This window comes from Leptosomus discolor, chromosome 2 (assembly GCF_034619465.1).
Source record: "Leptosomus discolor isolate bLepDis1 chromosome 2, bLepDis1.hap2, whole genome shotgun sequence".
Lineage (NCBI taxonomy): Eukaryota > Metazoa > Chordata > Aves > Leptosomiformes > Leptosomidae > Leptosomus > Leptosomus discolor.
Genome location: NC_141392.1, coordinates 77,154,596 through 77,167,505, shown reverse-complemented (window position 1 = coordinate 77,167,505; position 12,910 = coordinate 77,154,596). Strand labels below are relative to the sequence as shown.

Genomic DNA, 12,910 nt, shown 5'->3' with positions numbered 1-12,910 from the left:
CGCAGCCTCACGCTCCCTTCCCAGGGGGGTCCCGGGCCGAGGCCGGGCGCTGGGTGCCCCAGCCCGCCTCCCCCCCGGCACGTCCCCCCGCCCCGGGCCGTGCGGCCGCAGCCCACGGGGGAAGACGTGAGGGATGAGCACAGAGGGAGCGGGGCTGGCGCCGGGGGGGGGGGGGGGGGGGGCATGCAGCCAGCTCACCGGCTGACGACACGAGGGACGAGAGGGGCAGCCCCTCGCTAAGCCACAGTCCGTAGCCGCTCGATAGACAACCCACACGACTTCCACTCCAGCGGGTCGCGCCGGTGCCCGGGCGGAGGCAGCTCCGTTCTTCCCCCTTCCCGCTCCGGCTGCGCTCGTTTCTACCCACGGACCGTCCCCGAGGGGATGCGGGGCTGGGGACGCAGCGGGCCGGGAGGGAGGCGGGGGGGATGGGGGGGTGGGTGCACCGGGGACCGGGGCGCCCCGAGGGGGCGGTGCCGCCGTCGCTGTCTCGGGTGCTGAAGGCGGCCCAGCCCGCCCCGCCGCGGGGCCAGGCACCTCGGCACTGCCCGGCACGGCCCGGCCCGGCCCGCCGCGGGGCCAGGCACCCCGGCACGACACGGCAAGGTCTGGCCCGGCCCGGCCCTGCCGACGCCCCCAGGGGCGGCTCCCTCCGTGCCTCCCGCCGCCGCGGGGAGGGCGCCGGGGGCCGTCGGGGTGAGCGCGCTGCTCCCCGCGGCCCGACGGCTGGCTGTGTTGCAGGGAGGCTGCCCGGTGGACAAGACGCACAGGAACCAGTGCCGGGCCTGCCGGCTGAAGAAGTGCTTGGAGGTCAACATGAACAAAGACGGTACCTGCTCCCCCTTCTCCTGGGACTGGGGCGGCAGGAGGGGATGGGGTCTTGCTCTCAACCAGGAAGCGGTGTGTGTCACTGCAGAGTGTCCCTCCCCACCCCGGGCCCCTAATGACCCCCCATGCCGCAGCAGCCTTGCCCATTTCTCCCCAAAAAACCTCCTGGTGGGGAGGGAGGGAATGCCCAGTCACAGGGAGGGAGGGAAGTGGGGAAGCCCAGCCGACCAGTGTGGGGTACCCGGTGTGGGACGCTGCAGTGACACCCTCGCCTCTCCTTGGTGCCCCGCAGCAGTGCAGCACGAACGGGGCCCCCGGACGTCAACGATACGGAAGCAGGTGGCCCTCTACTTCCGCGGGCACAAGGAGGAGAGCGGCGGTGCCCCACACTTCCCCACCGCCGCCCTGCCGGCGCCCGCCTTCTTCACTGCCGTCTCCCAGCTGGAGCCCCATGGCCTGGAGCTGGCCGCCGTCGCTGGTACCCCCGAGAGGCAGGCTCTGGTGGGCCTGGCACAGCCTACCCCAAAGGTCAGCCACCACCCCAGCCCCCGGGTGGCCTGCGGACCTCGCTGCTGGGGTGTTCGCAAACCACCAGCTCCTTCCTGCCTCTGGGGTAAACATGGCAAAGAGCGGGGCTAGAGGCCTTGTGGGTTGTGGTGGGGACTCTTTTGTTATGGCCCTAAAAGCTCTGAAGATATAAATGCAAGGGTAAGAGGCCCTCTGCAGAAGGGATATGCAGAAGGACTGACCTATACCCTGCTCTGTACGTTTGTCTCTCCTACATCCTTACACCCTCATGGTTACAGAGGTGCTCCTCCTGCCTGGAGCCCATCCACAAATCAATCTTAAACCATGTTTGATGAGGAGGAGCTGCAATCCCTGAGTTTTCTTCAGCAAAATGCCCATCTCCATAGCAGTGTGGTCCAGAAAGCGCTATCTGTACTGACAAGAGCCTGCACCTTGTCCACACAGACACAAATGTGCCTAAGCAGGCTCTGCACTTCTTGACTGTGACATTCCTAAGCAGCCCAGTGGAAGCACTGCTGTGGCCTCAACTGCACAGGAATTAGCCATAAGGTGATGTTTTTCGTTAACCCACTTGCAATGGCATTTTGCATATTTACAGCACTTAGAAAATCAAAGAAGAGACAACTTAAATAGTTCTCCATTTCCGGAGTTGGTAGCTTGGGAGAATCCATCATGAACATGATGACAACATAGAGTTTTATATCATAATTTTGGAAAATACAAAATCAGAAATTACTTAGCAAGAAAACGTATCACATGCTTGAAAACATAACTCCATTCCAATCCTACACACCCTTTAGGTACTTAAGCTTAGCTCTACGCGTCTGCTTACAGCCTGTTGCAGTTAGGATGCCAGGTAAAGGTTAAGGCTAAATGAGCGCTTACTGCTTTGCTGAGCGAGGCTGGCACCCTAAATCAGCTTCTGAAGCACTTTCTTGATCGAATTGGTACTCTTCTAACTCTGCTACCAGAGGTGTGCTGTTGTGTAACAGAGTAAAGGATGACACCACATTTTTCCCCCTGATGTAATCTCCCTTCAACCCTCCTCCGGGAAACTGTTGCTTGTAGTACAGTTCATCCACACGGATGAGCAGCAGCGAGCAGTTTGGAGTGAACCCACTGAAAGCAATGCCCTCTGCTTGCAGAAGAAGAGAGTGCACACTCTGTGTTGGGCATGAGCACGGTGCGCTGAATGGCAGCTATAGGGGAGAGGAAGAGGAGGCTGCCTTGGAGACCTTGTATGAAGCTGCTTTATTTTCTTTTTGACACTAGTACCCACATGAAGTCAACGGTACCCCTATGTATCTCTATGAAGTGGCCACCGAATCCGTCTGCGAGTCAGCAGCCAGACTTCTGTTCATGAGCATCAAGTGGGCCAAGAGTGTCCCAGCCTTCTCCACTTTGTCCTTACAAGACCAGGTAAGGCATCTGCGGTGGGAGTCGCATCGGCCTGGCCTGCCTGTTAAAGAAGGCTCAGAGCTCAGATTGAGCCCTGAACCTTCAGCCCTAGACCTTTAAATCCATAATGGACTTCAGCAGTTCTGAAGTTCAGGGCAGAGTTTTAGTCTGTCTCTGAAAACCAGGCAGTGATTTAGAAACTATTTTTCTCCAAGTTTATTTCACGAAGCAAGTGAAAATCAAACGAAGAAAAAAATCTAATATAAAGTGAATATTATGTGAGGACAAGTTCTAGAGGAAAAGTCGCCAGGCTGCAGACCAAGCTCAGCATGTCAAAAGGGCTTTGCTACTTGTGGGACTACTGTCCCCTCCATAAAATGGGGAACAGCATCTTACTCTGCTATTTTGGGATGAGAAGTGCTTAGTTAAGCATATAGCCTCAGGATATGACTGAGGTGTTTCTGAAGACCATTCCTCCTCTCCTCTCCTCTCCTCTCCTCTCCTCTCCTCTCCTCTCCTCTCCTCTCCTCTCCTCTCCTCTCCTCTCCTCTCCTCTCCTCTCCTCTCCTCTCCTCTCCTCTCCTCTCCTCTCCTCTCCTCTCCTCTCCTCTCCTCTCCTCTCCTCTCCTCTCCTCTCCTCTCCTCTCCTCTCCTCTCCTCTCCTCTCCTCTCCTCTCCTCTCCTCTCCTCTCCTCTCCTCTCCTCTCCTCTCCTCTCCTCTCCTCTCCTCTCCTCTCCTCTCCTCTTACGCAGCCAACATTTTTTCCTCATTCATGTTGGCTTCAGTGAACTTACAATTACACCAGTATGGTGGAAGCAGAATTTGGCCAGCCCCCAATATTTTTCACCATTAATTAAAATCTTCCCTAATTTGTCTTGTTTTCCTCTATGACAATTTGCCTTTGCCTCAAGTAAATCATATGTGAACCATACAAGCTGAAGCAATTTCTTAATGACTTGATTCTTGATGAGAACTCAGTGTGCTTTGTATAATGCACTAATTTAAAAAAAAAGTAATCAGATAATTATAAAATGGAAGGGAGGAAATCTACGCAAAGCTCCAATCATAAAAGACGTCTAATACTTTGATATGATTGAGCTAATTTCTCAAAATGGTAACTAGAAACATTGTGCCTTAGATGTTACATAGCAGTCATCAGAGGAACTAGTTCCTTTCCATGGGTGCATGTTGAAGTGTTGCAGTTGGTATGCAAATACCTATTTTAAACTGGAAGAAAAGAACTTCTTAGGAAACCAAGAGTGTTTTCTACCTAAAGGTAAATAATGATCATCACAATGTGATATAAAGCTAAGGTACATTGAAATGTTCCTTCTCTAGCACCAGACCCACATTTTGAAATCCTTATTGTGAAATTAGACAAAGGGGGATGCTGCTCAGCTCTGGCTGTGGTACTGCTTCATAGTGAGCATGGGGGGAGCAATAAGATAGGGCCTGGGAGATCACACACACTGTTAGGAAGACAGCACTCCCAGTGTGGCATGCTGCTCTCTAATGCTGTCTTCTGCTGCCACTCCTCCTGTGAGGCACTGGGTCTGTCATACCAAGCAACCGAAGAAACAGGCCCAAATATCAGGGACTAGCGACAAGTGTGCTGCTTCAGCAGCAGCCTCAGCACACGGAGAGAGGCTGAGCCTATCTCTAGAGCAGTGGTGTCCACAGGAGGCTCCTTAGGCAAAGGCTATATTTGATATAATACAGATACAGTTCCCACAAAGTGATCTCTGTTAGTGTGTGGAGGAGGGAGCAGTAAGATTTGGGAGCAAGGGAAGTCTCCATTGCATGTGACCAAGCATATCTCAAACAGCAAGGCCTGCTTAGCTACCATAGCTACCAGAGTGTTCCCATTACCTTTAAATAACCCACCGCCTCTTCCACTTTCATATCAGGGACTAAGGTTAGTAAATTACATATTAAAATCCCAGCCTTTCCTTAACATCACCTTGACTTGCTGTACCTCATTGCAAGCCAGCTTCCTCAAAACTCAGAGCTGGTCAGCTCCGAAGCTTTGACCTGGGCTTCTTTCTGCATGATTCCCCTGTCATATTCAGGAAAGCTGGAGAAGAAATAATTCTAATTTTCATCACCTTATTTAATGAATAATTGGACAGTTGATTTTTATAATAGTGACATTGCATTACTTAATTTGACAACGGCCCAGCTGTAAATGTCTGCACTTCTTTTTTTTGTATTCCTGACATCTGCCTCAGGAGAGTCTAAAGCCTTTTCCTGGCTTTTACTTTTATTTGTGCCCTTCCAAAAAGGCAAGCACACTGTGATTCCAGGACTCTGTGACAGTTTCGTCTTGAAGGCAAGAAAATAAGTAGAAACCAATTTGCTGACAAAACACCAGTCTAAGGATTGCTGTGCCACTACCCTTGGTAAAACAGAGGCTGCATCCCTTCCCCAGCTCCATACAGCTAATCTCATCATGGATTGGAAGCCACACAACAAAAATGTCATGCTTCAAGTTCTGCTGGCCTGCACACCTGCCTAGCTTGCCGGCAAGACAGGTTGGCCCAATGCAGGTCACCAACAAAAGGTCGTACTCACAGGATGGGGTTGATTAAAAGGCAAAACCCAGTCCTTCAGAAAGCCTGCTATTGCTTGTTTCTTTAAAGAAGGAGGGCTGAGTATGACTTCAGCATGAATTACTGTAATTGGTGGTTTTACAGGCTTATGCATAGGCATGAAGAAACCTTCAGCTATTGGGAATAGTCTCTTATTTCTAAAGTCTTCTGACTTTAAAGACTTAGTGGGAAAGAACATATGAAATTGATATCTTCCAGGAACCACCATTCATTACCATTGTATATGCATGAATGAATGACAAAAAAAGTTTTACAAAGGCAAATGAAAGGCTGGTGAATTGTTTCCTATGCCCGATACAGAAGAACGCTGCACATCCATCAGGCAGGATTATCTGGAGGAGGGGCTGGATTCACAGGCTGCAGCAGTTAGGAGACTTATGAGCAGATTCAGCTGCTCTCAGAACAGAGCTGAGACGGGCACCACACCCTAGACACTTCCCCCTCCCCCCCCATTTCAGACAATAATCTGGGCAGATTCCAGTACTGTAAAATCCAATTTAATTTTCCCAAACAGTAATTGTATGCAAACAGAGACAGAAATACTTTCCTGTCACAATTTCCTTAGTCAGGTTATGTAGATGCTCTGCAAAGCACATGGCACAAAAAGCCTGCAGTGACAAGCTGAGAGCAGAGACTCTGAGAGCTCTTCCTGCCGCTCTGATCGGAACAGGGTGGTTTAAAACTCGTAATACTGTGAAGAGTTAGCACATAGATAAAGGATCCACGTTTACTGCATGCTTTTTGTATTATCTATTACTTTCACATATCTGACTCCAAGGAAATCATCGTTCATTTGGTACAACATATTTTTTTACTTTGTTCTTCCGTACAGACTCTTTATAGGCTTAAAATCCCTCTTTCCCATTTTCCTGAGAAGCTAAGCTGCTGCTACTTTCAGGGCCCATAGCAATATCAATGCTTGTGGTTTGTTGTTTTGGTTTGTTTTGGTTTGGTTTTTTTCTGCACGAGTTTTGGGTCGTCTCTTTTCACTGCATGGAGCCACCAGTTGATACCTCCTGAGTTCTCACCCCTCCAAATCTCTCCCACCCTACTGAGAGACATGAAGTCCCAGCAACGTGCACACACCACAGCATGTCCTTTAGACCATGAACTGAGGGCCCTCCAAACCCCTCTTAAGAGCTGGTCTAGGCTAACAATCCACAGATGCCCTCAAGACTAAACATATCTGTTCTGGCTTTGCCAGTCTGCATTACCAGCAGTCTTGTCTCCTCTTCAGATGCACCACTGCCTCTCCACAGAAATCAAAGGCATTGCCTCCAAACGGAGAAAAACACGTCCTCCGTACAACCAGGCAATGTACAAAAATGGCAGAGGACTAGCAATGCTGTCAGCGTAGTTCAGCTGCATACTCAGTTCTCTGAAACAGCTCTTAGTGCCTGGAATTTCTGAGTGATTTTAAGCAAAAAGCAGGCAAACAGGGGACACTGAGAAACCATGTGCATATCCAGACGTTGTGCCTGAAGGAGCTAAAGACTTGCTTAGTAAGGAAGGGGTTAAAGATACATATGTGCTCTAAAGCAGGGCTCTCTCCAGAGTGATGTAATATCAGGACACTGTCCAGGTTTTTCTTCACAAATCCTGCCTTCCCGAGGGAAAGGAGGGTAATCCCTAGAGAGCAATAGGAGAGCACTCGTCCAACTTGTCCTAGGACAGCTGTATGTGCCAAGGGAGAGGAGGAGAGAGCCCACGCTGTGCTGAGAAACACAGGCGAGTGTTCATGTTGTAAGCAAGCTCTCTGGGATGGGAGTTGCCACTCGCCTTTCTCTTTCTCCTCCCTTTTGGTCCACAACATGGTGCACAGTGAGCCAACCTTCAGTGTTTTTCTACACTGCATAGACTTATTTCTACACACCTTCTCAAGATGCTAAGACAAGAGCTAACGAATGCTGTGGGGAAAACACCATGACAGGCATCTAAAGTAGTTTTTAAAATAACAGAAATTTACATATTTAAATTGTTTATAAATCTATAAATTATACACTATGTTATATTGTACATCTATTGTATGACAGCTGATGCTTTTGGAAGATGCTTGGAGAGAACTGTTTGTTCTAGGAATAGCACAATGGGCCATTCCAGTTGATGCTAACACTCTACTGGCTGTATCTGGTAAGAATTGCACAATTTAATGACTTTGTTACAAAAATTACCATAAAAATACATTACTGAAAAAAGAACAACATGTAAAGAATAACAAATTCCTACTGAACAATAGAGCATACCTGTCATTTATAAATCTATATTTAAATGCAAATAATGTTGTTTTGTTGTATTCATGACTGCTTGCATTGTCATTTAAATGCAAATTACTGTGTTTGTTATCATCCAAGAGAAGATTTTATATTAACTTTCATACAATATAGTCAGTTTACATGGAACCAGATAGACAAGTGTGACAATAGAGTGGATATTGATACAGAGGATTTTGTCAGAAATCAATATAAAATAAAGCAAATGCCTTTAATATTATTTATTTAATCTGTTTCTGTTTTAGGCATGAACGGTGACAATACAGATTCTCAGAAGCTGAATAAAATCATTTCAGAAATACAGGCTTTACAGGAGGTTGTGGCTAGATTTAGACAACTTCGGCTAGATGCTACTGAATTTGCCTGTCTCAAATGCATTGTCACTTTTAAAGCTGGTAAGCAGAAAGAATCTCTTGCTCGTCTGGTCTGATAACTACAAGGTTTCTACTTTAAAGCAAAAATGATGTTTTAAAGCAGACATGATGTTTTAACCAGACATAGCTTTATATCATCCAACAGGTTTACTGGTATTGAATTCCAATAGTCAGTGTTGCATTTTGAAAGGCTGACAGTAGAGTGCTGGAGAACTAATGGGAATGTTTAATTTCCATGGATAGCACTAGCTGAACTGTTTTGATCCACCCAAGAGCCAAGTTGAACTAGTAACTGATCTGCTTTCCAGTGCCTACACACAGTGGTTCCGAACTGAGGAGTTTCCGAAACGCTGCTGCCATAGCAGCCCTTCAAGATGAAGCCCAGCTCACTCTGAACAGCTACATTCATACCAGGTGAGCGGTGTTTTCTCTCAATACTTCCTGCACGTGTCAGGGTAAATCCTGCTCTCACTGTAGCAAAGATGACATTTTCACTGCCCAGACTGTTACTGCAAGTATACATTTACTGGCTGTCAGCCTGCTGGGATTTGACATTTCCTAATGAAACAGAATCGTAGAATCATAGAAAAGGTTGGAAAAGACTCTTAAAATCATCAAGTTCAACCATTATCCTAACACTACCAAGTCCACCACTAAACCATGTCCCTAAGCACCACATCTACACGTCTTTTAAATACCTCCAGGGATGGTGACTCAACCACTTCCCCGGGCGGCCTGTTCCAGTGCTTGATAACCCTTTTGGTGAAGAAATTTTTCCTAATGTCTAATCTAAACCTCCCCTGGTGCAACTTGAGGCCATGTCTTCTCATCCTATCGCTTGTTACTTGGGAGAAGAGACCAACGCCCACCTCGCTACAACCCCCTTTCAGATAGTCATAGAGAGAGCGATAAGGTCTCCCCTCAACCTCCTTTTCTCCAGGCCAAACATCCCCAGTTCCCTCAGCTGCTCCTCGTAAGACCTGTTCTCCAGACCCTTCACCAGCTTCGTTGCTCTTCTTCAGATGTGCTCCAGCACCTCAATTTATTCAGACAAATGGAAAAAGCCCTAAAAGGAGAGATCTTCCCCCGGGAAATGATACCTGCTGTGGAACACTGTACAGTTCAGAAGGCTGCATTTTCCTCTACATTTTATTCAATTAAATACCACTAATAGTGATGCCCAAATTGTCACATCTCATGCAGCATGAGCACTTCTCACCCAAGATCTCCAATCCCGATACCATTTCCCCCATTTTGCAGACACAGGAAGTTAAACGGCTCTTCCAAGGTATTACCCTGAGTCTGTTCTCAGGTTGAAGTGCAAAAACATCAGCACTTGTGAATCCCATTTTGGTGCTGCAACAGAGTGATGCGAATCAATGTTTGGGAAGAAAATATTCCCCCATGTCTCATTCAGGATAAGTCCCATGGGATACAGAAACCTTAAAACCTGCTGTAAAAGCTATAGTTATCATCCCACCCACTCCTGGGGTGAGCCCAGGAATGCACAAAATGTACTATTGAAAGTACAGCCCCACACTCTACAACAGCTGGCTGTGAACAGATCAGTAGCCTCCTCCTATGGACCGCTTCAGAGAGGTGGGTCAGGGCAGAAGCCTGAAGAGTGCACCTATAACACCTTCTGCAACAGCTGCTCTTGTTGCTTCAGGACTTCTGGGGAGAGCTGTAACAGGTCTTGTAAAGGTCATGACTGGAATAGTGGAAGAGAAACTTTTATATCATTTTTCCTTCTGAAACTTTGATCTGCTCTCATAATAGCTCTGTCTAGCAGAAGCCCACTCAATATCAGAGATTAGATGGCAGTAGTCTCTGTCTGAAGCACTTCTATTTAGTCTGAAGGGAATGGCCTGCCCTGGGGATGGGAGCAAAAACGCAAATACAATCTAGTTATGGATAGTTCAGAGCAAAAAGAATCACCACTGCATAACAACCTCTTCCTGTTCTTACGGAGACTTTTCCAACGAAGGTTGCTGTCTGGAGACTTTTCCATTGCATTTCTGCATTGCTGGAAATATTTGGCTACTGGGCTAAACAGTATATGTTGTAAAAGACATCCTTTTACAAGGAAAAAAGTGCAGTCCACTGACAGGACTGTCACATCAACTCCAGCGGCACAGGGCTTTCAGCTCGCGTTTCATCCTCAGGCTTGAATTTACCTTCCTGCCAGTGTTACGCCAGTATCAGCCCTTTGATCCCAGTGGAGTTGCTCTCAACAGGACACAAGGGAGGGCAGGCTGGAGAAGCAGAGTGTTTCTCCAAATGACCTACTCCTTCTCTTAGGAAGACCACTGTAAGCATAGGTTTGAGAATCACTGTTGTAAAATCAGCATAAGCACAGCTAGAATATATATCCTATGTTGTGTTGGCTTCAAAACCTGGGAGAAAGGATGGAAAGTATCCTATTACACGAACACATGACCTGGGGATAAAACACAGCTTCTTTAACAAAAAAAAAAATTTCTTTCCGTATGTCCATTGGTATTCAATGTATATGGCAACCGAAAGGGGGTAAAATGATTACCATAACAATCCAGCTAGGTTTAAATTGCACTTTAAATGACAGGGTATTTATTATAGGTCAAGCTCTTCCCTGAACTGCATCAAGAACACGGTTGTATGAGGGCAAGTTAGAGCAGATTCTGTCTCTATATGGCTACTGCTCTGCGGGAATAAACAAAGGAGTTAATCAAAACTCAGAGACATTGGTTTGTATTCTGCTAACCTCCATTAAGAGAGTCTTCCTTGGGGTGAACCTTCTTGCTCACGCGAGTACAGAACACGGGGTTTTAGCACAGGTAGCACCCATCTGTACATTTTGTTGAATACTGGTCTTTTCTATAAAGACTTTCTTTGAAAAAAAATACTTTAAAACTTCAGTAACGTTTTTTCTCTCTGTCTTTCCCAGGTATCCCACACAACCCTGTCGTTTTGGAAAACTTTTATTGCTTTTACCAGCTTTACGTTCGATTAGTCCATCTACAATAGAAGAAGTGTTTTTCAAAAAGACCATTGGGAATGTACCAATTACAAGACTGCTTTCAGATATGTACAAATCCAGTGACATATAAATTACCTTAAAATAAACAATCAGGATGGACTGTTTGAGAAGAACTTTTATCTATGGAGAATAAGCCTCAACTAACAAATCTACAGGAAGCATAAGCCTGGGAATGTTTAGCCTTTAAACCCATTGACAAAAAATACCCCAGTAGATATGATTCTGCTGCTCTGAACAGAGTGATTTAGATCATGGAGAGAATGCTTTGTTCTACAGAAAAAGTGAAAGTGGTTGGAATTTGGCTGCTATTCCTGTTACTACAGGATGGAGGCAATTCAGATGCCAGTCATAGTTAACAAAGACTCCGCTATTCTCTCATTTAACTGGCAGATCTGAGACAAAATGTGAAAGAAGGTACTTTAGTTTGTTCAGTATTTGGAACCGGGTGACCAAACTTGGCTTCTGTCGTAACGTGAGATGCAGTGGCCTTCAGAACTGTTTTAAAAGTAGCCTATGTTGGGAAAATGTTTTTAATATGATAGGCAACATTTAAGACCAGGTTACCAAAACATTGCTTCTGCTATAATACATCATGAAGTGGCCTTCAGAACTGATTAAAAAGTAGCTTATGACTGCAGCTCCATTCTTCCTGCAAAACAAACTGGTGATCTTTGATGCGGATGTCACCACGATTTGTTCGGTTAACATCTCAAAGACAGAAGAGCTTTATATGCTTCCTCCCCAACCTTCCCTCCTTCTTCTTCCGCACACACAGACACACATTCACACACACACCTGAAAAGATACGTGTCAAGAAAGGAAGACTAAAACAGCAAAACCAAATCCAATGGAGATGACCGCTTCAGTGACCTGCTGGCTGTCCTGTTGGCACAGTGCTGAAACCAAAGGCAACGGTGGCCAAACTCTTTGTCAATGAGATGCGCAGAGAAGTGAAATGACTATATTAAAAAAAAAAATAAAAATCAATGGAAGGAATTTTATTTCAAAGAAATAAAGGTTGTTGACTGATACAATGCTAACAATTTCCAAAAGTCTCCAATGCCTTTTTAGAAAACTCCAGGTTCTAATTTTGAAGCATTGTTCGCCTACACACTCTCACACACAAAAACGTTATAAGCTGCTTATTTGATGTATGAAAAAAGGTAGGAAAAACATTTAAAGATAGCTGCTGTACTTTTCAAAATTTGATTTGTTATTAGGAACTAGCACTGAGAAAAATCAGCACTTGGACTATCATAGAATGAGTAAAACTTTTCCTGTACAAAGTGGATTAACTGATTTGTGAAGTTAAAAAGTTGTACTCATTGTATTTACAAAGAATAAAAATATATTGAATTTAAATTACTTTCTACTGTTCTTTTAACGCTTGTCCTTCTATTTCTGGATTAGTTTCTTTCACTGCATCCTACTTACTAGGGAACAGAAATATTCTCTACTAAAACGGATTGCCTTGGATGCTGTGGAGTCTCCATCATCAGAGGTTTTAAAAAACAGGTTAGACAAACATTAAAGGAATAGCTTAGGTGATCCTGCCTTGGGGAAAAGGACTCTGAGGTCCTGCACAGAGCTGGTTTTGTAACTCAAATATACACCTGCTGCAAGGTTTCCTGCTCAAGGAGCTGACACAGCTTTTTCTAGGACACAATACTAAACAGATCAGAGGTCTAACCTAGTATGAGTCTTGTTTCATGTTGTTACGATTTTTAATATCGGTGAATTGTGCAGCTAACAAAGGGCGATGAGTACAAAAACACTGCTTCAGTTCAAAAGATCCCGAGGTTTTATTAAGGTGTCCAGTCATGTAATCACACCAAAGAAAGAGGTAAGCAATTCCCAATGCACACAATAAGTTGGCAATAGGA

The 12,910-nt window shown here is 45.9% G+C and overlaps 1 protein-coding gene across 1 annotated transcript in view; it reads left to right on the top strand.

The window, feature by feature from the left end:
* The window catches only part of NR2E1 (nuclear receptor subfamily 2 group E member 1), a 15,535-nt gene extending 4,438 nt beyond the window's left edge, over positions 1 to 11,097 (top strand). Inside the window, 7 exon segments of the mRNA XM_086461316.1 lie at positions 742 to 829; positions 1,121 to 1,356; positions 2,629 to 2,775; positions 7,398 to 7,494; positions 7,880 to 8,029; positions 8,317 to 8,422; positions 10,935 to 11,097. Of these exon segments, the coding sequence (XP_086317442.1) occupies positions 742 to 829; positions 1,121 to 1,356; positions 2,629 to 2,775; positions 7,398 to 7,494; positions 7,880 to 8,029; positions 8,317 to 8,422; positions 10,935 to 11,097 (987 nt within the window).
* Positions 11,098 to 12,910: the final 1,813 nt, after the last annotated feature.